This window comes from Mobula birostris, chromosome 2 (assembly GCF_030028105.1).
Source record: "Mobula birostris isolate sMobBir1 chromosome 2, sMobBir1.hap1, whole genome shotgun sequence".
In the NCBI taxonomy this organism is placed as follows: domain Eukaryota; kingdom Metazoa; phylum Chordata; class Chondrichthyes; order Myliobatiformes; family Myliobatidae; genus Mobula; species Mobula birostris.
In genome coordinates this window covers 134336753-134364023 of record NC_092371.1, presented here as the reverse complement: position 1 = coordinate 134364023, position 27271 = coordinate 134336753, and the positions used below count along the sequence as shown (strand labels likewise).

Genomic DNA, 27271 nt, shown 5'->3' with positions numbered 1-27271 from the left:
AACCCGGAGAAGCTAGTCGTTGCCAAGGCTGAGTTTGACACCATGGAGTGCTTGGGCATCATTAGGCTGTCCAGCAGTCCATGGGCTTCCTCTCTGCACATCGTGCGAAAACCAGGGGGCAGGTGGCATCCATGTGGCAATTACTGCCACCTCAACAACGCCACGACCCCTGACCGATACCCAATCCTGCACATCCAGGATTTCTCTTCCCGCTTGGCAAGGAAAATTATTTTCTCGAAGGTGGACCTCGTTCATGGTTATCACTAGGTCCCTGTCCACCTGAGTGACATACCTAAAACCGCTGTTATTACACCGTTTGGTTTGTTTGAGTTCCTTTGAAAGCCATTTGTCCTGAAGAACGTGGCTCAGACCTTTCAGCGCCTCGTTGTCAATGTTCTCTGGTTTGCCATTTTGTTAGCCAGCTCTTCCAGGGACGAACATCTCTTACAATTGAGAACCCTTTTCAACTGCCTTAGTCGGCACGGTCTTATCATCAACCTGGCAAAGTGCCAGCTTGGACTGTCTGTGGTCGATTTCCTCAGACACTGTGTTAATGCAGTGGGGGCAGTTCCCCCGCTGGCTAAGGTTGAGGTTGTTAAGCGCTTCTCTTGGCCAGTCACCATTAAGGCTCTGCAGTGAACTTCTATCGCTGTTTTGTCCCCAAAGCGGCTCAGCTCATGTACCGCCTCTACGAGGCTATTAAGGACAAAGCAGCCAAGCACATCATGGACTGGATGGAGGAAAGGTCCAAGACATTCTCGGACACTAAGCAGACATTGTCTAATGCAATGCTGCAGGTGCATCCCCTCCCAGACTCACTGATCATCTCAACATGGAAGCGTCGGATTACTTGGTCGGCGCAGTACATGAGCAGTTGGTTAACAGCGCTTGGCAGCCTCTCACCTTTTATAGCTGTCAGCCTCACCCCTGCGAGCACAAGTACAACACAATCGACTGTGAGCTTCTTGGCCTGTACTTGGCAGTGCGGCGTTTTCATTTTCTCCAAGAAGGCTGCCCATTTGTAGATCATAAGCCCCTAACATTCGCCAGGGCTAAGCTCTCTGAACCTTGGTCTGCTCCACAGCTGCGCCATCTTTCTTTTATTTCAGAGTTCACCACAGACATCCTGCATATTGCGGGGAAGCGTAACCTTGTGGCTGACTACACTGGTCCGTCACTGGTGCTGTTCATTTGGGCGTGGACTATGCTCAGATGGTGGCAGACCAGGTTTCGGATCCAAGCATGCAAGCACTGTGTTCAGCAGACACAGACACAGGGGTGAATTTGGTGGATGTGCTTTCAGTGATAGCAGCATTTCACTTCAGTGATAGCAGCATTTCACTGTGCAATGCGTCAACGGGGTGACCCAGGCTGGTTGTGCCAGTGAGCTGACGGTGGTGCATTTTCAATGCAGTCCACAGACTTTCTCACCCAGCCCGGAGGGTATTGCAGAAACTGGTGACAGGAAAGTTTGTGTGGCATGGGCTTAAGAAGGATATCAGGAACTGTGCAAGTGCTTGTTTGGCATGTCAGCGTGCAAAGGTGCATCACACGTAGTCCCTGAGCGGTGTTTTGACTGCGTGAATGTGGATTTAGTTGACCTGTTACCACTGTCCCGCAGGTTTACTCAGCTCCTCACCATCTTTGATAGGATCACATGTTAGCCAGAGGTAGTGCCGCTGTTGTCCATTTCATCTGTGGAGGTGGCGTGAGCGTTCATTGGCTTATGGAGCTCTCGGTTTGGCATCCCGTTGGATATCTCTTCAGACCGAGGGATGCAGTTTACATCCGAGCTTTGGTGTTTGTGCATTATGATGGACATCAGAGTCCCCTGTGGCCACGTTATGACTGCCCATTCTGCATGTTGGAAGTGGGGGATAAGTTTTTATGCTGGACTTTGGAAGTATTCTAGACAGTGTTTCTGTGGATCGTCTCAAGCCTGCCCATTTGGACCTGGACTCTCCAGTGGAAGTGGCTCAGCTCCCATGGAGGGGCTGGCCTCCCACCTCTAGACCTTCTGACATTGACTGTTCTTCCACCCCAGCACCTGCCCATAAAAGCAGGAGTAGGTTTGGCTGAGTTTTGCAGGCTCCTGCTCGTTTGACTTTGTCTGCTAGGGTGAATTCTTGGATTCTTGGCGGGGGGTGGTGTTGTGTGTGTAATGATTCCTTAATTTCATTAGGCAGAATTCACCCAGACTGTTAAGGGTTAAGCTCACCATGTATATACACGACGTTGCCATTTGCTGGGTTTCAATAAAGAGCATTAGGAGTAATTACGTTTGTGCCAATTTTTGTCGACGCTCCTACAAGAACCATATTGTCCTAGCAACTATGTCCCTGGGAAGATACCTGCTTCTCTTTGTGCCATTAAGACATGCTTCAATTTCCCCCTATATATCCTATATTTAAGACTATACACGTTCCAACTGGAAACTCCCACCAATGGATATTATTTCCGTCTGTCTATCCTTGGAAGTCATTTTGTTATTTTAGGTGTATCAGATAGATCATTATTCTGAACTATAGGGAAACATTTAGTTGTGCATCAAAGACCCATCACTTCTGGATGAGCTCAATGCCTTTTATGTATGCCTAGAGAAGAACTATGATATGCTCACATGAACCTCTGTGTCTTTGGATGACCCTGTAATCTTAAATCTCTGAGGTGATGTTTGGGCAGCATCCGTGGAAACGAACAGTCAACGTTTCGGGCCAAGACCCTTCGTCAGGACTGAAGAGGGAGGAGGCAGGGGCCCTATAAAGAAGGTGGGGGGAGGGTGGGAAGGAGAAGGCTGGTAGGTGCCAGGTGAAAAACCAGTAAGGGGAAATATCAAGGGGTGGAGGAGGGGATAGGCAGGAAAGGTGAAGAAGGAATGGGGGAAAGCACAATGAGTAGTAGAAGGAGGCAGAGCCATGAGAGAGGTGATAGGCAGCTGGAGGAGGAGGCAGAGTGAGACTGGGATGGGGAGGGAATTACCAGAAGTTGGAGAATTCAGTGTTCATACTAAGGGGCTGGAGACTACCCAGACGGTATATGAGGTGTTGCTCCTCCAACCTGAGTTTGGCCTCATCATGGCAGTAGAGGAGGCCCTGTATGGACATATCCAAAAGGGAATGTGAAGCAGAGTTGAAGTGGGTGGCAACCAGGAGATCATGTCTGTTGTGGCGGATAGAGCGGAGGTGCTTGATGAAGCGGTCCCCTGATCTGCGTCGGGTCTCACCGATGTAGAGAAGGCCGCACCAGGAGCACCGGATGCAATAGATGACCCCAACAGACTCACAAGTGAAGTGTTGCCTCACCTGGAAGGACTGGGACCCTGAATGGTGGTGAGAGAGGAGGTGTGGGGACAGGTGTAGCACTTACGCTTACAGGGATAGGTGCTGGGTGAGAGATCCGTAGGGAGAGACGTGTGGACCAGGGAGTCATGGAGGGAATGATCCCTGTGGAAAGTGGAGAGGGTGGAGAGGGAAAGATGTGCTTAGTCGTGGGGTCCTGTTGAAGGTGGCGGAAGTTGTGGAGGGTAATGTGCTGGATCCGGAGGCTGGTGGGGTTGTAGGTGAGGACAAGGGGAACTCTGTCCCTGTTGTGGTGATGGCCTAAGTGCAGGAAATGGAGGAGATGCGGGTGAGGGCATCATTGATAACGGCAGAAGGGAAACCACGATCCTTAAAGAAAGAGGACATGTGAGATGTCCTAGATTGGAAAGCCTTATCCTGGGAGCAGATGAGGTGGAGATGGAGGAACTGTGAATAAGAAATTGCATCTTTGCATGTGGCAGGGTGGGAAGAAGTATAGTTGAGGTAGTTATGAGAGTCAACACTTCACTTGTGAGTCTGTTGGGGTCATATATTGCATCCGGTGCAGCCTCCTCTACATCGGTAAGACCCAATGCAGATTGGGGGACCACTTCGTCGAGCACCTCCGCTCCGTCCTCCACAACAGACAGGACCTCACGGTTGTCACCCACTTCAACTCTGCTTCACATTCCCATTCAGATATGTCCATACATGGCCTCCTCTACTGCCATGATGAGGCCAAACTCAGGTTGGAGGTGCAACACCTCATATACCATCTAGGTAGTCTCCAGCCCCTTGGCATTAACATTGAATTCTCCAACTTCCGGTAATTCCCTCCCCCTCCCTTCCCCCATCCCAGTTTCACTCTGCCCCCTCCTCCAGCTGCCTATCACCTCCCTCATGGTTCCCACTCCTCCTACTACCCATTGTGCTTTCCACTATTCCTTCTTCACCTTTCCCGCCTATCCCCTCCCTGCTTCTCCTCCCCCACCCCTTGATCTTTCCCCTTACTGGTTTTTCACCTGGCACCTACCAGCCTTCTCCTTCCCACCCTCCCCTCACCTTATTTATAGGGCCCCTGCTCCCTCCCTCTTCAGTCCTGATGAAGGGTCTTGGCCCGAAACGTTGACTGTTTGTTTCCACAGATGCTGCCTGACCTGCTGAGTTCCTCCAGCGTGTTGTGTGTGTTTAAATCCAGTCTACCAAGTCTCTATACGTAGATCCAATGAACCTTAATCTTTAGGATCAGTCTGCCATTAAGGACCTTGTCAAAACCTTTACTAAACCTTTACATGGACTTTAAAGTATACAGCTACCACAGTCCTACCCTCATCTTCATCAGTTCAAAAAACTCAATCTAGTTTGTCGACCTGATGTCCCTTAAACACAATCATGCTTACTATCCTTAATGTATCTATGATTTTCCAGATATGTGTAAATCCTGTTACTAAGAATCTTCTCAGGCACTGATGTAAGGATCACTGGCCTATCACTTTGTGATTTATCCCTATTGCCATTCTTAAACGGGGACAACACTGGCTATGCTTCAGTACTCTGAAACTTCATTTGTGGCTAAGGAGATAGGTTGAAGTGCATGACGTTCTTGAGCATCCTTTATACACAACAACCTTGAAACTTATCAGTGCTCACTAAGGTTGTTAATCCACTGTAGCATCATGTTCCAATGATTGTTTGGGCTATGGGGTCACTAAAGGGAGTTGGTGCTACTCTTTCAGCTGCATGTTGCATCAGTGAAGGGAAAATGAGCTAATTCAGAGTTAAGGCCAGGTCTGTGGGTGGAATCCTGGGATCAAGACAGTCAATAACTGCTGATCTGCAAAGGTGGACCCTATGTCTTAAAATATTCTTTCCACTTACTGTCTTTTCCTTCAGGTACCAGAGTAACACTGCAGCTGAAATTCTCAACACTATCACCAATATCCAGCCAAAAGAAAGTGGTGGAGGAGGGGGTGAGACGAGAGAAGCCACTGTCTTCAAACTCGCTGAGAGTATGCTGAAAAAGCTGCCTCCAGATTATGTAGCACATGAGGTATTTTTACTGCTACTGATTGAAAGGGTATCATGGCTGTAACTAGTTTTAGGGGCGTTGATGATGTGAGTACACCACCTTGGAATACTAGAAAATGAGCCACTGATTTTAGATTCACTGCATTAGACTAAAACAAACGTTCTGCTTTATTAATTTCATATTTTCATTTTTCCTTATAATGTAGGAGTCCCATTTGATATATGCCTGCTCTCAGAGCTACTCCATCAATCACATTTCCCCATCTTGTAACCAATTATGTCTCATAGCCATCAACTAATCCAATTTTCTATGGACACTACATATGGTCCTAGAATTAAATATTAGTTAGACACAATAAATGAGCTGCAATAGACCATGTGGCCCTGCCATGAAGACCAAGATTAAATAAAGAGGTCAAAAATATATACATTTTTCACCAAAGCTGTGTACAGTTGTTCTGATTCTTGAGAGTCTTGTTCAAGTTCAAGTTTAATTGTTATTCAACCATACATGAATACCCATGAATATAGCCAAAAGAAGCAGTGTCACTCCAGGACTGAGGTACAAAGCACAGTACCAACAGTCATACACAAGGTACATATAGCACATATAAGGTAGCAAGTACTTATAAGATAGCAGTAAAATACAGTCATACAAAAAAATGTAGTACAAATCTCTGAGGTCATTAATGTTGCAGCAGTCTGCAATCTAACACAATACAGCTCGTCTTCTGCAGAGTGAACACGGGGGGGGGGAAGGTGTTGTTGGGGAGGGAGGCACTATTTAGAAGGGAATAATAACTGCAAGTCTGTTTATTATCATGAGAGAAAATTCTGTTTTATAGGTGAAAGCTCGCCTCATAAAAATGGGGATACTGAATTCTATGAATATTTTTTTGCGTCAAGAAATTGACCGAATGCAGAAGGTTATTACAATGCTTCGTAATTGTTTGAGTGATTTAAAACTGGCTATAGAGGGAACTATCATCATGAGTGAGGTCAGTGTCATTTTGGTTAAACTTTACAGCACAAATTCCTTTATTATTAAGTCATATAGAAAAAAGGATAATAAGAAAAATAATTAAATACATTTGCAGCTGTATGTCCTGAGTTAGGAATGGAAAATCGATTTAAGCCATCAAACTATTATGGAATAGTTTATCTTTAAGTTGAAAAGTGACTCAGATCTGTTCAATGAATAAATTGAAGTAAAATTGCAGAAGGATAATCATTTGAAAATCATTCATATTATTTTAATATTTCTCGGTCAGATTTACCAATTGACAATTTTAATTTTATTCAAGTGATTTCACTTCAAAGCCAATGTGACTTTCTGAAAAAACTGCTTGACCACCACTTCCTGCTCTTTCTGATGGATAGGAATAGAATTCTATTCTGAAGTCGAATTACTTAATTACTGATCATTTGTATATGTTTTAAGCTGTATAGAGCTACAGAGAGACAATTTTTTGTGTGGCTTGGGTGTTCTTGACCTTAACGGTTGAAAAGTGTTGTAATTGCTAATACTGGTATATGTCATGAAATTTATTGTTTTGCAGCAGTAGTATGGAGCAATATAACCATATAACAATTACAGCATGGAAACAGGCCATCTCAGCCCTTCTAGTCCATGCCGAACTCTTACTCTCACCTAGTCCCACCGACCTGCACTCACATAACCCTCCATTCCTTTCCTGTCCATATAGCTGTCCAATTTAACTTTAAATGACAACATCGATTCTGCCTTAACCACTTCTGCTGGAAGCTCGTTCCACACAGCTACCACTCTCTGAGTAAAGAAGTTCCCCCTCATGTTATCCCTAAACTTTTGCCCTTTAACTCTCAACTCATGTCCTCTTGATTGAATTTCCCCCACTCTCAATGGAAAAAGCCTATCCACGTCAACTCTATCTATCCCCCTCATAATTTTAAATACCTCTATCAAGTCCCCCTTCAACCTTCTACATTCCAAAGAATAAAGACCCAACTTGTTCAACCTTTCTCTGTAACTTAGGTGATGAAATATATCATAAAAAAACATAAATTACATTAAGAAATACATATAATTTTTTCTCACTGCTTATGGGTAGTGTGTATGTGTATTTTCCCCTCAATCTTGGGTCCTCTACCAGAGGCGTTGGAGCTTGAGGGTTTAGCGCAGTATCCTTCCTATTCCTAGTAGTGTGCTCTCCGGACTGAGATCTCAGATGTTGTTCCCGGGATTTGTTGGAGCCACTCTCTCAGTCCAGGTGTCACAGCCCCAAGTGCTCCTATCACCACTGGGATTACTCTGGCTTTATCCTTCCATGACCTTTTTATCTGCTCTTTCAAGCCCTGGTATTTCTCCAGCTTCTCCTATTCTTTCTTCCTGATGTTACTGTCATTCGGTATTGCCACATCTATTACCATTGCTTTCTTCTGTTCCTTGTCTAGTATTACTGTCTGGTTGGTTGGCCAATACCTGTATATCAGTCTGTATTTGGAAGTCCCACAGGATCTCAACTCTGGCATTCCCCACTATCTTCTCAGGTGTTTCCTATGTGGATTTGGGAGTGTCCAATCCATACTCAGTGCAGATGTTCCTGTACACAATTCCTACAACTTGATTTGCTGTTCAGTGTATGCTGTCCCTGTGCTGGATGGTTTCAGTGGATTCCTTACACAGAGCGTTCTTAGGTCTTGTCTGGTGTAATAGTCCCCTGCTTCTATTGTTCCTGTATTCAGCACTTGTTCTTGTGCGGCCATGAGCAGTGCCTCTGTGCTGTACCTCGGCCCTGCCATTTCCAGCCATTTCTTATGTCAGGACTTTCTTATGTCAGCCACCTCAGATATCTTCTGATGGTACATCCTGTGCAGTGGCTTGTCCTGCCATAGCCTCTGGTCCTCTGGCTCTGCTTCACCCACTTCCATTTCCATATCCCCTGCCTTCTGTCTGAGGTGTTCTCCTAGCAGGGCATCCTTAGGGACCATCTTCCTGACATACTCATGGATGTTTCACATTTCTTCCAGAACTGTGGCTTTGACATTTCCAAGTCCCCGTCCTCTTTTATTCCGGCAGCTGTACAGTCACTCAATGTTGGACTTTGGATGGAATCCACCATGTATTGTTAGTAGTTTCTAGATCTTGATGACGTCGCTTCTAGTTTGCTCACTATTGCGGTTGGGTATCTGATGACTGGTAAGGCAAATGTGTCGATGGGTCTGATCTTGTTCTTCCCATTCAGCTGGCTTTTTAGGCCCCTTTTAGGTACTTGGATGCTACAGCCTTCCTTATGTGCTCATCGTGGCTTCCATGCGCCTGCAGGATCCCCAGGTATTTGTTGCTATCCTATACATCTGGTATATATAATTATTCCAAAAAGAACTTGTGCTTATTCAGTAGTCCTCATCATTCAAAGTTGTAGGTTCCAAGCAAAATTCATCCTTCCAGTTTACCAACATGATTTTTTTTTGTAATTTATTTTTTATTGAAGTTCATCATCAAACAAACATTTCCATAAGATGTATTTCAGATACTGTACATATATATCATATAATCATATTTGTCACAAATCTCCACATAATATTTATCTGAGGTATACACTTATAGAAAGGAGAGGAAAGAAAGAACAATCAAAAGAAGAAAACTATGTACAAAGTAGGGAGTGATTTGTTTTACAACATATTCATTGACTTGTGAGAATAAAATCAGGCCTATGAGGTGTTATGTAGTTAAACCATTTTTCCCAGTATGAATCAAATTGTTCCAACTTATGATTAACAGATGCTATTATCTTCTCCATTTTGTAAATGTCCATTGTAATTTCCATCCGTACATTTAAAGTTGGGCTCTCCTGTGATAACCATTTCCTGGTGAGGGTATTCTTACCAGACACCAGCAGTATATTCATTAAATATTTATCTCTTTTCAACCATTCTTGAGGTATCTACCCAAAATATACGGTCTTACTCTCTAAGGGTATTTCACATTTTAAGATGTCTTGTAGGGCATTACATATCCTACTCCAATAGTCTTTGATAACAGGGCATTCCCAGAAAATATGATAATGGTTTGCATTTTGATTTCCACAACTTCTCCAGCAAACAGGGAGGTTTATGGGATTTCTGAGAGGGTGTAATAAAATATCTTACCAAGTTTTTCCACCCGAACTCCCTCCATTTCTGTGAACTGATATACTTCCGTTGATACCTCCATATTATTGTCCAGTATTCCTCATATTATTATCCCTCCTTCCTTCTCCCATTTTGTTTTAATGTATGAAATTAAATATGTTTTAAGATTTGACAAACCCTTATACACGCTTGAAATGATTCTACTACCATTGTCTGAATTATATGCTTTTCTAAATAGCTCTATCAGATATGTACTTGCCTTGGTTACATTTTTAACCGTCCTATTAACATACTGTCGCATCTGTAAATACTGGTAAAAGTCTTGTTTTTCTAATAAGTGTGTTTCTCCTTGAGCATTTAAAAACTGAACAGTGTTCCTTCTTTCATTATATTGTAAATAGCTGTTATTCCTTTAGCTGTCCAGCCCTTAAGTCTAGCATCCAGTTTATTCGACATAAAATCCGAGTCATATGCACACCATTTAAGAATTGCAATATCTCTCTCTAGTTTATATTCTTTTATAATAGTTTTCCATATTTTTAGAATCCATTTCACCCATGGGTTACCAATAGTATTTATGTAACTTTGTAGGTTTTTATCAGCCAAAATTGCCTGTATGGGAATGGGAAGTATCCCCTCCTTAATGTTTTTCCATTGAGCGTCATATGAAGGGTTGCACCAGCATATCACAGCTCTCAACTGTGCTGCAAAATAATAATCTCTAAGAGAAGGTAGGGCCCATCCCCCCTATTCCTTGGCTAGTTACAAAGTTTTGAGACGAACCCTGGGCCTTTTACCTTGCCATATATATCTTGATAGCATCTTGTTCTATTCATTGAATTGATTTTGGTTAATCTCTATTGGTAGGGTCTGAGAGAGATATAGTAGTCTGGGCAGTATATTCATTTTAATAGATTCAGTCCTTGAACTGAGACCAAGAAAAGGAATTAGGTTCTATCTTGTTATATCTTCCTAAATTTTTTTATATATAGGCTGATAATTGCATTCTGATAACTTTGCCAAATCTTTTGGTATAATGATGCCCAAATATTTGACAGACTCTGTTTGCCATGCCCAAGGATATCTACTTTCAATTTCTCTTGGTGAGCTATAGTTATATGAAAGTAGTTGGGTTTTATCTATGTTGATCTTGTATCCTGATAATTGGCCATATTGTTCAAAGGATTGCATCAATTTAGGTAAAAGGTATGTTGGTTGCCCTAGATAGATCAAAATATCATCTGTGTAACAGGCCAATTTATGCTCTGTCCCTTTAATAGTAATTTCCCTGATATCTTCATTTTGTCTGATGTATTGAGCTAATGGTTCCAGATAAAATGCGAAGAGTAGCGGTGACCATGCACAACCCTGTCTCATGCCCCTTTCTAGGGTAAAACTATTAGATAAATATCCACTGATTTTAATCCTAGCAGTAGGATTGTCATATAATGCCTGTATAGTTTTAATAATTGTGTCATGTAGACCAAATCTATGTAAAACTCCGTAAAGAAAATTCCAATTAACCGAATCAAATGCCTTTTCAGCATCCACGGTTATACTATTGCTTCAATTTCTTTTTTTTATATGATCCATAATGTGAAGTGCCCATATTGTCTTGTGTTTGGCGTGTTATATAAAACCTGTCTGATCATTATGTATCAGTGTGGGTAGAAACTCTTCTAATCGTTTGGCCATGATGGAGGTAAATATTCTATAATCCACATTAAGAACAGATATTGGTCTAAATAACCCACATTCCATTTTATCCTTGCCTTCTTTTGGTATAGCTGAGATTATCACCTCCTTCCAGCTGGGTGGCATTTGGGCCTTTCTTAGAGCCCAGTTCAGTGTGGGGAGTAAAACAGGAATTAACTCACCTCCAAATTCTTTATACGACTCTGCCGTATATCCATCTGATCTTGGTGACTTGCTTAATTTAAGCCTCCTAATTGCAGTTTTTAGTTCAGCTTCACTTATGTCAGCAGTCATCACTCTATCTTGTTCTTTGCTTAAAGTGGGTAACTTGGAATTCAGGAAGGTGTCAGTTTAGGTTATGCTTCCCCCTGGAATTTTGGAATATAGAGTTTTGTAAAACATTTCAAAAGCTTCTTGAATTTCACTTAGCTTATTTTTTATCACTTTTGTTCTTGGATCCCTAATTCTATGAACTGTATTTTCTGCTCTTTCTTTCAGTTTCCATGCCAGTATTTTCATTGATTTAGATCCACTTTCATAGTGTCTCTGTTTCAGAAACATTAAATTTTTTCTAACTTCTTGTGTCGCTAAACTATTAATTTCATTCCTAATTTTTTAAATTTCATCTAGTGTATCCTGTGCCAAACTCAATTTGTGTTTTTTTTCTAGTTCCTTCTGCTCATTTTGTAATTCCTCTAATGTTTTATTCCTTATTTTTTTCTTTTCTGAAGATATCATTATAATTTTCCCTCTTAAGACCGCCTTCAGAGTATCCCATAGAATGGGAGGTGAAACCTCTCCATTATCATTGAATTCTAAGTAAAGACCAATTTAAAAAAAAAATTATTCCTTAAAATAGGGATCATTGAGTAGACTTGAATTTAGTTTACAAGTAGTATTCTTTGGTTGTAGGTCAAAATCAACAGATAAATATATAGGTGCATGGTCACTTACATCTATTGTCCAATTCCACAGGTGATTATCTTGTCTTTATCTTTTCCAAATGTTATGAAATAGTCTGTTCTTGTATATACAGAATGGGGGGCAGAATAATGAGTGTAATTCTTTCTGTCGGGGAAAAGATCCCTCCATATATCAATTAGACCAACATCCTCAAAAAGAGTGTTAACTTTCTTCTGTAAGGACTTTGTTTCATAAGTTTTTCTATTGGAAGAGTCTAACTTTGGTTGTAATTGTAAATTTAAGTCTCCCCCACATATCAAGAGACTTTCTGTTTCCATTACCATAATATTAGTAATTTTCTGGAAGAAACTAATATCACTTCCTGGGCATGCATATATATTCAATAAAGTAACTGGATTTCCATCTATTATCCCCCTTACCAGAATATATCTGCCCTCCTTATCTCCCATTTGGAATACATTTTCAAAATATAGCTTGCTTGAGATGAGAATAGCAACTCCTCTTCTATGTCCTGATTTATATGAGGAGAAAAACAAATTAGTGAAGCCCATTCCCTTTAATTTTTCATGCTTATTATCACAAGTGAGTTTACTGTAAATATACTACATGGGCTTGTTCTTTTTTCATTTTTGATAGAATTTTACTGCATTTGATTGGATTTAACAGCCCATTGACATTAATAGAAATGAATTTTACTTTGTCCTTAGCCATTTGTATTTATCTGTTAGTATATCACTGAAATTTGCAGAATATAACTTAATCGATCTACTCCCTGAACAAATAAGAGCCAAGAAACGCAAATAATTAAAAAAATGGTAACAAAGGTGTGATTCCAAGGCTGGGGTCTCTAGATAACCCTGGGGGGTTGAGCTGGAAGAAACATCTAGCCATGGGGGATAGCCCCTCCTACCTGTGAGTTGAGGGCCCCCGCTGCAGAACCTATAAGAGTAAGTAAAAAAATCTATGTCCATTACACAGAAATGATTTTCCTGTGTATTCCTCCCATGTATATATTCTCATTTAGGTGGGGAAAAAGAAGTGAATGAATGAATTAAAAAAAATTGAGTCATATAAAATCCACATTATAATACATATTTCTCGAGAGAGGTATATCACCATCTATTTTTGCTTCTGTTTAGTTTATCAGCACTTTTAAAATTAGTCAAACCTTATGGCTCTTCTGGAGGAGGTGGGGGCTGTCTTCGGAGAACTCTCAGTCTCTTCCTAATATCCTTCTCTCATCCTCCTCCCATCCCCTGCTTTCTCAGTTCTCTTACTATTTCCCAAGTAGATCGGGGTAACTGCTCAGCCAGGCTTCCCTTTGGTCTGACCACAATAATGGGCAGCCCTCTGTTCTTCATGTCTGTAGTCGTCTCTTCCACCGTCTGATATAGCTGTATCCCTGCTTCATAAATCATCATGAGTTTAGCAGGGTACAGGGTTTGGAATTTAATCTTTTCTTGCTTTAATATTCGTTTCGCTTTGGAATATTCCTTCTGTTTCTGTAGGACCGCTGGGAGGGGGGGCAGGGGGGGGTAATCTTGATCGAAGTATATTAACTTACCGTTCCAAAACACCCTCTTCTTACCCCAGGCCCTTCGTAGGATCTCTGCCTTGCTCTTAAATTGAAGGAATCTAAGTACTACTGAGCATGGCGTACTTTCTCTGTCTTCGGGAGTACCAACATGATTTTAGCATCTAGCCAGGAAAAAAAGTTGTTGACGCCACTAAATCACAGGGCTCACTTTCATCAGTCACTGACAAGCTGATTTGCGTTTCTGAAAGACTGTTTTCTCTTAATTAGGAAGAGCATGTACTATTGTAAGGAATACAGAATAGCGGAAAATGGGCTGCAGTATTTTCCCAGCACAAGAGGCAAGTGGCATTGGCTGGTGAGTTGGAGAGAAGGAGGAATGTACCCTATCTGCAGGAGGAAGAACGGCCTTACAGACCGACACTAAATTCACAATTTCAGATAAAAAGCAATTTCAGTTTATGTCAGAACAAGCATAATCTGAAGAAAAGATCTCTCTCTGTAGTTAACTCAATTATTTTCCTTTCTAGGTTTGCACCAAGATCCTTGCATTAACAGGAAATTCTGGAAATTGGGTCTTCTTGAAGTACACCGTTCATAGCAACTGAAAAGGAATGTCATCTCATTCCTGAATTACCTTTTTTTTCTTGCCTGATTACTGATTTATCTGCTTCACAGAATAATTTCAAAATCCCAATACTTGCATTTCTCTTTTTTAATGCTTGTGAAAAAGTGCTTAGAAATTGACTGTTGGATGGTCTCTAAATGCAGTGCTTTCATTTTGCAGGATTTAGTTGATGCTTTGGACAACATGTATGATGCCCGTGTCCCTCAGGGGTGGAAGAGGATTTCCTGGGCTTCCTCTACCCTGGGATTTTGGTTCACAGATCTCCTTGAGAGAAATGCACAATTTTCTACCTGGATCTTTGAGGGCAGACCTAATGTCTTTTGGATGACAGGGTTCTTCAATCCCCAGGGTAGGTGTTAATAATTCAATGAGTAGTACATCATGTTTTGAAATATGAAAAGGTGCTATTAAGGGATTTTTGCATAATTATTTATACCAATTACAAGCATAGATTGATTTGGTTTAGCACTATGTGTAGAAATACAACAACATCTATGTTTACTAGTCTCATAGGTTAGTGTAGAAGGTTTGATTACAGGGTATATAAGGTGAATTAACCATTTGGATAGACAATTAGCTTAATGATAGAAGATAGGTGGTAGTGGAGGGTTGTTAAGTAGATTGGAGTCCTCTGACTAGTGGTGTACCACAGGGATAGGTGCTGGGTCCACTTGTTTGTTATCTATATTAACAATTTGGATGACAATGTTGTTAATATGGTTAGTAAATTTGCAGATTACACTAAAGTAAAGAAGGTTTATCTAAGATTTCAACAGGATCTAGATGAATGGGGGGAGTGGGCCAAGAAATTGCAGATGGAACTTGACTTGGACAAGGGGTAAATTTATAGAGGTATATAAAATCATAAGAAGCATAAATAAAATGAATAGTCATAATCTTCTTCCTAGGACAATATAGTCTAAAACCTGAAAGTATTGTTTTTAGGAGGGAGAGGAGAGCTTTAAAAGAATGCTGAGTGGAGTTTTTTCATACAGAGGGTGGTGGGTATATGGAGTGAGCTACAGCGAAAACTGTAGAGGCAAGCACGATGACAATGTTTATAAGATATTTACAGTTGAAGTCAGAAGTTTACATGCACTTAAATTGAAGTCATTAAAATTCATTGTTTAACCATTCCACAGATTTCATATTAGCAAACTATAGTTTTGGCAAGATGTTGAAGAAATCCACTTTGTGCATGACACAAGTAATTTTTCCAACAATTGTTTACAGACAGATTATTTCACTTTTAATTGACTATATCACAATTTCAGTGGGTCAGAAGTTTACAAACAAAATCAAAAGAAATCAGCCAAGACCTCAGAAAAAAAATTGTGGACCTCCACAAGTCTGGTTCATCCTTGGGAGCAATTTCCAAATGCCTGAAGGTACCACGTTCATCTGTACAAACAATAGTACTCAAACATAAACACCATGGGACCACGCAGCCATCATACCGCTCAGGAAGGAAACACATTCTGTCTCCTAGAGATGAACATACTTTTGCGCGAAAAGTGCAAGTCAATCCCAGAACAACAGCAAAGGACCTTGTGAAAATACTGGAGGAAACAGGTAGACAAGTATCTATATCCACAGTAAAATGAGTCCTACATCGACGTAACCTGAAAGGCTGCTTAGCAACGAAGAAGCCACTGCTCCAAAACCGCTATAAAAAAGCCAGACTACAGTTTGCAAGTGCACATGGGAACAAAGATCTTACTTTTTGGAGAAATGTCCTCTGGTCTGATGAAACAAAAATTGAACTGTTTGGCCATAATAGACAATAGGTGCAGGAGTAGGCCATTCGGCCTTTTGAGTCAGCACCGCCATTCACTGTGATCATGGCTGATCATCCACAATCAGTACCCTGTTCCTGCCTTCTCCCCATGTCCCTTGATTCCGCTATCTTTAAGAGCTCTATCTAAATCTTCCTTGAAAGAATCCAGAGTATTGGCCTCCACTGCCTTCTGAGGCAGAGCATTCCACAGATCCACAACCCTCTGTGTGAAAAAGTTTTTCCTCAACTCCATTCTAAATGGTCTACCCCTTATTCCTAAACTGTGGCCTCTGGTTCTGGACTCCCCCGACACTGGGAACATGTTTCCTGCCTCTAGCGTGTCCAATCCCTTAATAATTTTATGTGTTTCAATCAGATCCCTTCTCATCCTTCTAAATTCCAGTGTATACAAGCCCAGTCGCTCCAATCTTTCAACATATGACATTCCTGCCATACCTAGAATTAACCCAGTGAACCTACGCTGTACTCCCTCCATAGCAAGGATATCCTTTCTCAAATTTGGAGACCAAAACTGCACACAATACTCCAGGTGTGATCTCACCAGGGCCTTGTACAACTGCAGAAGGATCTCTTTGCTCCTATACTCAACTCCCCTTGTTATGAAGGCCAACATGCCATTAGCTTTCTAAACTGCCTGCTGTACCTGTATGCTTACTTTCAGTGACTGATGAACAAGGACACCCGGATCTTGTTGTACTTCCCCTTTTCCTAACTTGACGCCATTCAGATAGTAATCTGCCTTCCTGTTCTTGCCACCAAAGTGGATAACCTCACACTTATCCACATTAAACTGCATCTGCCTACTCACCCAACCTGTCCAAGTCACCCTGTATACTCATAACATCCTCCTCACGTTTCACACTGTCACCCAGTTTTGTGTCATCTACAAATTTGCTAATGTTACTTTTAACCCTTCATCTAAATCATTAATGTATATTGTAAATAGCTGCGGTCCCAGCACCAAGCCCTGTGGTACCCCACTAGTCATGATGACCATAGTTATGTTTGGAGGAAAGAGGGTGAGGCTTGCAAGCCAAAGAACACCATCCCAACCGTGAAGCATGGGGGTGGCAGCATCATGTTGTGGGGGTGCTTTACTGCAGGAGGGACTGGTGCACTTCACAAAATAGATGGCATCATGAGGAAGGAAAATTATGTGGCTATATTGAAGCAACATCTCAAGACATCAGCGAGGAAGTTAAAGCTCGGTCGCAAATGGGTCCACCAAATGGACAATGACCCCAAACATACCTCCAAAGTTGTGGCAAAATTGCTTGAGGACAACAAAGTCAAGGTATTGGAGTGGCCATCACAAAGCCCTGACCTCAATCTGATAGAAAACTTGTGGGCAGAACTGAAAAAGTGTGTGAGAGCAAGGAGGCCTACAAACCTGACTCAGTTACACCAGTTCTGTCTGGAGGAATGGAACAAAATTCCAGCAACTTATTGTGAGAAGCTTGTGGAAGGCTACCCAAAACATTTGATCCAAGTTAAACAATTTAAAGGCAATGCTACCAAATACTAACAAAGTGTGTGTAAACTTCTGACCCACTGGGAAAGTGATGAAAGAAATAAAAGCTGGAAAAAATCATTCTCTCTACTATTATTCTGATATTTCACATTCTTAAAATAAAGTAGTGATCCTAACTGACCTAAGACAGGGAATGTTTTCTAGGATTAAATGTCAGGAATTGTGAAAAACTGAGTTTAAATATATTTGGCTAAAGTGTATGTAAAATTCTGACTTCAACTGTAGATAGATGCATGGTTAGAAAAGGGTTTAGACCAGAGAGATATGGAATAAATACAGACAATTGGGGCTAGCTTGGATAGGCATCCCGCTCAGCATGGATAAATTGAGCTGAAGGGCCTGTTTCCTTGACGCTTCACTCTTATCATTTATTATGAATGTAAAATAAGGACTCTAAGGTAACATAGAATTGTACAGCGCAGAAATAGGCTCTTTTTGCCCATCATATTCACATTGACTGCAATGCAAGCTAATTCCATCTGCATGCATTAGGCCATATCTCTCTACAACTTTCCTATCCAGCTACCTGTTCAAATGTATTTTAAATATTGTAATTGATTCTGCCTCTACCACACCTCTAATTGCTCATTCCAGATAACCTCCACCCTCTGTGTGAAACACTTACACAATTCTCTCATCTTACCTTAAACTTCTGCCTTCCAGTTTTAGTTCTGGACTTCTGAGCCCTGGGAAAAGGACACTACCCCTCATAAATTTCTAAACCTCCATATAGTTACCACTCAGTGTGAATAAACTCAGTCAGTCTAATCTCTTATATTATAGCCCTCCATTCCAGGCAATATCCTGACGAATCTCTTTTGCAGCCACATCTTTCATGCAGTGTGGCAAGCATAACTGCATACAATACTCCAAATCAGTCTAAATAGTATTTTGCACAATTGCAGTATGAATTCCAACCCTTGTACTCAATGCATTGGCTCATGAAGGTAATCACGCCAAGTTCCACCTTCACTGCCCCTCCATCTACTGTATGTTGCATTTTCAGTGAGCTAGAGACTTGCATCCTAAGGTCCCGCTACATCATGAAAAGTCCTTGGCAAGTAGGATTAAAGAGAATCCCAAGGCATTCTATACATGCATCAAGAGTCTGAATCTGAACAGCCAATGAGTAGTGGTTGAAGAAGGTAGTGGTTGAAGGGATGTATTCTCGCTGGAGGTCTATCATTAGTGTTGTTCTATAGGGATTTCTCCTGGGACCTCTGCTGTTTGTGGTGTATGTAAATGACCTGGATGAAAATGTAGAGAGGTGGGTTAGTAAGTTTGCAGATGATATGAAGTTTGGTGGTGGTGTGGGTAGGATTGAAGATAGGCAAAAAATACAATGGCATCTAGATCAGTTGCAGATATGGGTGGAGAAATGACAGACGGAGTTTAATGTGCCCAAATGTGAAGTGTTGCACCTTGGTAGGTCAAATGTAAAGAGACAGTACACTGTGAAGGGTGAGACCCTTAACAGTGTTGATGAGCAGAGGGATATTGGGGTCCAAGTTCATAGCTCCCTGAAAGTAGTTAGAGTTTGATAAGGTGGTTGAAAAGGCATTTGATAAGCTTGCCTTTATTATTTGAGGCACTGAGTTCAAAAGTTAAGAAGTTGCGTTGCAGCTTTATAAAACTAGTTAGGCCGCACCTGGAGTATTGCATACATTTCTGGTCACCCCACTATAGGAAGGATGTTGAGGCTTTGGAGAGGCTGCAGAAAAGGTTTACCAGGATGTTGCCTGGATTAGAGGGCATGTGCAAAAATACGAGGTTGGACGACATTCGTTTGATTTCTCTGGAACAGTGGAGGCTGAAGGGAGATTTAATAGAGCTTTATAAGATTATGAGAGTCACAGATAGAATAGACAGACAATATCTCTTTCTGAGAGTTGAAAAGGGCACACAGGTAAGATGAGAGGGGGTAATTTCAAAGGAGATGTAAGGTACAAGTTTCTTTACAGAGAGAGTGGTGGGTGCCTGGATTGTGCTGGCTGGGGCAGTGGTGAAGGTAGAAACATTAGAGACTTTTAAAAGACATTTAGATACGCATATGAATATGAGGAAGATGGAAGGGTATGGACGTTATGTAGGCAGAAGAGATTGGTTTAGTTAGCCATTTGGTTACTAATTTAATTGGTTCGGCACAACATTGTGGGTCGAAGGACCTGTCCTGTGCTAGTCCTATAGAACTATTCTATGTTCTATATAAATGCTCCTAGGTCCCTGCCATTTACTTTTTATTTCATACCAGAATTTGACTTATTAAAATGCATTATCTCACACTTGTCCAGAATAAATTCCATCTGCCACCTAGTTTGCCCAGCTTTAACTGATCTAGATCTTGCTGCATACTGTTACAAACAACAAAGTTCCTAGTATCAATCCCTGCAATCACCAATTGTTCCAGACTACAAGTCAGAAGAAACCCCCACCTTCGATTACCTTCACCGTTACTTTAAAAAAGCTTATTTTGGAACCAGTTCACCAATTTGTTATGGAATCCTGTGCCTTACTTTCTGGACCAGTCTACCATACTGAACCTTGTTAAACATCCATGTAAATAAGGTCAACAATTTGCTGAGTTACCTCCTCAAAATAATTTATTCAGATTTGTGAAACATGATCTTTCCTACATAAAACCATGGTGTCTCCTCCTAATCAGTCCCTGCCTTTTCAAATTATCATAAATCCTGTCCCTCAGTACCTTCTCCAACAATGTCCCTACCAATAATGTAAAGATCACTTATATATAGCTTCCAGACTTAACACAACTCACATTTTTGAATAAGGGACAATGTTACCTATCCTCCAGACTCCCTTATCTCAGCTGTGGCTAATGAAGATGCAAAAATCTCTGTGCTCCCCAATAATTTTCTCCCTCACTTTCCCTGGTATTCTGGGATAGATTCCCTTGGGCCATTCCTCAGTGTTATCATTTCAGAGGATCTGTCTTGAATACAGCATATCAGTGCGATTACAAAGAAAATGGCAGCGCCTCTACTTTCTTCAAGGTTTGCAAAGATTTGATATGTCATCTGAAACATTGACATACTTTTATAGATGTGCATTAGAAAGTATATTGACTGGTTGCATCATGGCCAGGTATGGAAACACCAACGCCCTTCAATGAAAAAGCCTACAAAAACTAGTGGATGCAGCCTAGTCCAGGGGTCCCCAACCTTTTTTGCACTGCGGACCAGTTTAGTATTGACAATATTCTTGCGGACCGGCCGACCTGGGTGGGGGGGGGGGGGGTAGGGTTGCCAACGAACTAGAGTAGCAGTCAAATGCATTGTTTACCCAAAAGACTACAATGACCATGAAGCCTTGCACGGGCACCAATGCGCATGCGCATCGTGACCTGCCGATTCCTCTCCGCCCCCCCCCCCCCCTCACCCAAGCAAATCCTTTTTGGCGATAGGGGTGGGTGTTAATCACTACCGGAATATAGGTGATAAGTAGGTAATATACTCAATTTTGTTTCTAAAAAGGTTTATCTAACGAATTTAATATTAAACACAGAGCGCATATTTTCCTCGCATGGATATAATGATAAGTCAATTATCAGGGGAGCTTGAAGTAAGTGTTGAACGAACTTCCAGTAGAAGTGGCAGAAGCAGGTTCAATACGATCATTTACAGAAAAATTGGATAGCTATATGGACAGGAAAGGAATGGAAGGTTATGGGCTGAGTGCAGGTCGGTGGGACTAGGTGAGAGTAGCGTTTGGCACGGACTAGAAGGGGAGAGATGGCCTGTTTCCGTACTGTAATTGTTATATGGTTATATAGGTCACTTATAAGTCAATAGCATCATAACATTTTAAGTAACATTTGGATATTAAACGCACAGCACGTATTTTCCCCGTATGAGCATATAAAATCATTGCAACACACCAATATCGCTGAATCAGTGGGAGCCCTGGGTTTGTTTCCCTGCAACAACACCGTTCTATCGAGGGGTGATGGGAGACAGCGATACTCGAAGGGGGTTCCTGATGTCCAGTCTATTCCGCAGTTTAGTTTTCGTTGCATTCATTGCAGAAAACTCCGCTTCGCAGAAAAATGTTGGAAATGGAAGCAACGTTTTCAATGCTTTCATGGCTTTCTCAGGATATTTAGCCTTGACTTTGATCCAAAATGCCGACAGAGACGTTATGTCAAACATACTTTTCAGCCCGTCGTCATTTGCAAGCTCAAGGAGTTGATCGCCTTCCCGCCCCGACACGGATGACGCGCGGGTCATGACCTCGCATGCGTAATGGCTGATCAGTGGCCGTGACAGGGAATGAGGAAAGGTGCAGCTGACCAAATCATATCGCTTCCTTGCGGCCTGGTAGCGCATGCTCTGCGGCCCGGTACTAGTCCGCGGCCCGGTGGTTGGGGACCGCTGGCCTAGTCCATCCCCAAAATTGAGCACATCTACATGGAGCAATGTCACAGAAAAGCAGCATTCATCATCACGGATTCCCACCATCCAGGCCATGCTCTCTTCTTGCTGCTGCCATCAGGAATGAGGTACAGGAGTCTCAAGACCCACACCATCAAGTTCAGGAACAGTTCTAATCCCTCAACCATCAGGCTCTTGAACCAGAGAGGATAATTTCATTCAACTTCACTTACTCCATCACTGATCTGTTCCCACAACCTATGGGCTCACTTTCAAGGCCTTTTCACCTGGTTTTTCACTGATTCTATTGTGTTTCTTGTATTTATTGTGAATGCCAGCAAAAAATTAATATCAGGGCTGTATATGGTGACTTATATATACTTTGATAATAAATTTACTTTGAACTTTGGATACAGGCATGCATGACAACTTGAACCAAATAGACTGATACTGTTTTGTAAATGCTTGGCTTTTCTTTTATTTATTTATTGAGATAGAGTGCAGAATAGTCCCTTCAAGCTGGGCCAGCCAGCAATCCCTGATTTAAGCTTAAGTTAATCATAAGATAATTTACAATGACCAATTAACTTATCAACTAGTACATCTTTGGACTGTGGGAGGAAACCCACACGGTCACGGGGAGAACGTACAAACCCCTTACAGACAGTGGCGGGTGTTCTGTAAATTAGTATTCTGTAGCAAAGCATAATTTATTGTAATTACATGGAAAAGAATGAAATTGCAATAATTTTTTCATAGGATTCTTAACTGCAATGAGACAAGAAGTAACACGAGCACATAAAGGTTGGGCACTGGATAGTGTTACTCTCCACAATGAAGTAACAAAACTGATGAAAGAAGAGATCAAAGTGGCACCTATGGTATGTATACATTAATATATGTCTTGAAGGTAGCCTCCACAGTGAAATACTTAAATTCAGACTGTATGGAGTGTAATGTTGCCAGTTCTATTTGCAAGAGATATCATGAAAACTTTTTACTCTTCCTACCACTTTGCTGATGATAAAACTGAATATCCATTTGCAAAAACTATTTACAACATTCTAGGTTTAGAGCCTACAGAGAAGAAGTCATCACCCTGACACAGTGGTGTCAAGAAAACAACCTCTCCCTCAATGTCGCAAAAACAAAGGAGCTGGTTGTGGACTATAGAAGGAATGGAGACAGGCCAACTATTGCCATCAATGGATCTGGGGTTGAGAGTGTGAACAGCTTTAAGTTCCTCGGCATCCACATCACTGAGCATCTCATGTGATCTGTATATACTAGCTGTGTGGTGAAATTGGAATAATAGCACCTCTTTCACCTCAGACAGTTGAAGTAGTTTGGTATGGGCCCCCAGATTCTAAGAACTTTCTATAGCAACACAGTTGGGAGCATCCTGACTGGCTGCATCACTGCCTGGTATGGCAACTGTACTTCCCTCAATCACAGGGAAGTGGAGCGGACAACCCAGCGCATCTGTAGATATGAACTTCCCACTATTCAGGAAATTTACAAAGACAAGTGTGTAAAAAGGGCCCGAAGGATCATTGGAGACCCGAGTCACCCCAACCACAAACTGTTCCAGCTGCTACCATCTAGGAATACTTGTGTAGGCTATGGCGTAAGCTAGTACACACAAGTATAAATCAGCCTTTAGTATAAATGCATTCTTGATGGTTACTGGAGACCGGAGGGACAATGAGCCTGTTTCTCTGCTGCATGACTCTGTGCCAGCGCTATTGAATGACTCAGACACAGGTGTGCAGGGAAAATTTAAAGCTTTGCAGATGACTTTGCAGGTAAGTCATAGGTAAAATGTAATGATGAACATGCACTAGTAGAAGAAATTCAATTCAGATGTGTGAATGCAGAAAAAAAGTAGAGAAAATATCGACTGTATGTCACAGCCCTTTACAGAGTGTAGGAAGGTGGATGAACATGTGGATAATTCGCTTAAAGTGAAATTACAGGTTGAGAGTATGTTTAGCAAAGCAATTGTCAACATTTCAGTCAAAACCCTACATCACAAGTCTTAATATAGCTTGATCCACTGAATTCTTTCAGCAGACCTTTGTTGCTCCAGATTCTAGAACCTGCAGTCTCTTGTGTCTCAGTTGAGGAAATGCATCCAATTGTACTCGCCAATCTTCAGTAAGGGTGTGAAAGTCATGAAGATTTACTAGACTTGTTCCAGGGATGTGGAATTTAAACTCAAAAGATTAGATTAGATAAACTGGGACTGTTCTCCTTTGAATAAGAAATCTGAGAGGACATTTAAATAAGATATATAAAACACTGATGCGCTTTTGATAAGATAAATAGAAGAAAGCTGTTCCTAGTTGTAGAAAGTTTAAGGACCCTGGTTTAAAATTTTGAGCAATAGATGCTAGGGAAATCTGAAGGAAAACAGTTCAAATATGAAGGTGGTTGCAATCTGAAATCTGCTGCCTACAAGGATTGTGGAAAGAGAATGAATCTGAGTTTTAGAAATTTAGTTGAATATGAGAGACAGGCGAGAGGGAGAGAATAATTTGTATGTCCGTGAGAAAGGATTGGATAATGAAACCAACAGAATTGGTCCAAGAAGAGCCAGCATGGACTCAATGAGCTGAATGACCCTTCCATGCTATAAACGTTCTGTAATTTTAAAATTTGATTCTGTTTAGTTTTGAGCTTTGGATCTGTATCATATCAATGACAGAGTATTTCCATCTCCATAACTTCACTTGTTTCCACCTCCGTTGCAGATTATCTGTTCACATAAGACTTATTCTTGCCCATTTAGCTCCTAGTTAACATTCTGAAATTATCCAGCAGCTGTTCAACTCTCCATCAGCCTCAGCACTATTTCTTTCCTTATTTAAGATGTTCCCAAAATCAATTTATCTAAAACTTTTTTTCATGGATCTCCTTAACTGATACAAGATCCTAAGTACTTGTTTGCTAATATTCCTGTGAATGTGTGGAAATGGACAAATAGAAGTTCACAATCTCAAAATTTGAGGGAACTAGATAATCAACAAATTCCAATGTGGACATTTTACACAATTAATAATCAGTGAATTAGCACAAACCAGAGATTAGGATCATACCACAGTAAATCTTCAGAATATGCATTGAGCATGGACTATATTCTTGTACAGTAAACTAAAAAGTCGTGACAGACCATGTTCAGATACTTTTTTAGTAAAGAAGTGAAGATGGAATCTGGGGTATTATCAAATATATCAGAGAAAGAAAAATTCCAAACCCACTATCTGTAAATTTCTTGTTGCAGAAAAAAAACCAAATAGCAAAGAAGACTATGAAAGACTTCAAGAAATTAAAGAGGTTAACAATGTGGAGAGACGTGTAGCAGAATTAACCATACATAGAAGTGACTCCAGTATTACAATTAGGGGAGAAATATAATTGTGTTCAACATTGTGCAGCAGAGGGTGAAGATAAAGGGCAACAACAGAGACCCTGAAATTTAAAGTTGTGAGATATGGAAAAGTGTTTGGCGATCAGATTAGTGATAAATTTGCACAAGACACTTGCTAGGCTCAGTAGTGATTCCTAATTATAGGAAGAATATTAAAATAATCATAAACATTAGAAAATAAAAGAATGGGAATTAAATGTACTAGACTTTAAAATGCTACTGTTCTTACAAAAGCAGAGGCAACTAAATGTTGTGGTAGAGGATTTCTCCAAATAGGACGGCACGGTAGCATAGCTTAACAGCGTTAGTGACTTCAGTTCACTTCCTCAGCTGTCTATAAGGAGTTTGTATGTTGTCCCCAGGACCGCATAGGTTTCCTCTAGGTGCTCTGGTTTCTTCCCACATTCCAAAGACGTACAGGCTAGTTGGTTAATTGTCACATGGGTGTAATTGGGCAGCACAGGCTCATAGGGCCCATTACCAACTCTAAAATAAAAAAGATCATGAATGTAAAAGAGTGAATGATAAAAGACTCTTCTCTTGTTGGAGATTAATGATGAGCATCTGAGAGACATGTCTGCTGTTAAGTTGTTGGGACAGTGATAGTATTACCATATAAAATAGTTGAAAGATAACACAAATTAAGAAATAGCTTGAGAAATATTTTATAAAAGGAAAATGTATGACTATTGAAAGTGGGGATGATGGGGGCTTCAGCAAGCAGTTAGCTCAGGCACATTAGGATAAGTGTTCACCTTCTGTTTTGCAGTGGATCTATTTTTTCCTTGAGTGTTTTCTAATATTCATTCTTTGCATATTTGCTTGGCAGGAAGGTGTCTACATCTATGGCCTTTACTTGGATGGAGCAGGCTGGGACAGGAGAAACATCAAACTGACTGAATCTGTTGCCAAGGTTCTTGTTACAATGCTACCCGTCATCTATATATTTGCCATCAATTCCACAACACCAAAAGACCCTAAACTGTACATCTGTCCGGTCTATAAAAAACCCCAACGCACAGACCTGACGTTCATCACTACTCTTTGCCTGAAAACTATCCAGCCACCTGACCACTGGGTCCTAAGAGGGGCAGCCTTGCTCTGTGATATCAAGTAAAACACAAGTTATTTAACTTATGAAGGAAAGTTTTTAGATCCCAAGATAATTTAACACTATCTGAATTTAGGTATTACTTTCATGTACATCTCTATATCTACCAGTCAGAATAAGAAAAAAAAACAATTACTGCCTAGTTTTTCATTCAATAAATTCATTGAAAGTCTTTGGGTTCTGAAATCGCTCATTCTGAATTATTGTACAACTCATTAAATTCAACCGAACAAATACTGGCGAGGAGACAGGGAAACATCTGCTTTACAAAATAGTGACATCTAAAAAGTCAGATGGGAGAAGCAGATGATATCCCAAGACAATACCTTTGACAATGTCATACTTTACTGAAGTGTCACTTCGCTGGAATGTGCCTAAAAATGCAAGGTGACAGTTCTGCAATTCTATAATAGCAAATAACCATACCAGTTGGGAAGCATCATAAAATCACTGTGGCATTGTAGGATGCTGATTAGCCGTATATACAGGCTCATTGTAGAACAATAAGAACATAAGAAAGTAGTAAGAGTAGGCCGTTGCCCTTTCATGTCTGCTCAACCATTCAATAAGATCATTGCTGACTGTTAACCTTGGAGTCACTTTCCTGCACCAACCTCATATCTGTCGATTTCCTTAGTATCCTTAATGGCCCACTCTTGCTCCTATTTCTTATGTTCTTATCCAAGAATCTACAAGCTCTGCCCTGAATGTGCAGTAAAACAGATAATCAGCACACGTGTCCAGAATCCAATTGGTCACAAATCTCACTCACTTGTTAGTACGAGCTGTGAC

At 41.1% G+C, this 27271-nt stretch overlaps 1 protein-coding gene across 1 annotated transcript in view; it reads left to right on the top strand.

Annotated features, from left to right (window-relative positions):
- Window positions 1-26485, top strand: part of LOC140210924 (dynein axonemal heavy chain 8-like) — a 504855-nt gene extending 478370 nt beyond the window's left edge. The window contains exons 85-89 of the mRNA XM_072280194.1: window positions 5193-5349; window positions 6173-6325; window positions 14381-14570; window positions 22698-22819; window positions 26198-26485. Of these exons, the coding sequence (XP_072136295.1) occupies window positions 5193-5349; window positions 6173-6325; window positions 14381-14570; window positions 22698-22819; window positions 26198-26485 (910 nt within the window). The remainder of the gene's footprint in view (window positions 1-5192; window positions 5350-6172; window positions 6326-14380; window positions 14571-22697; window positions 22820-26197) is intronic.
- The last annotated feature ends 786 nt before the right edge of the window (window positions 26486-27271 follow it).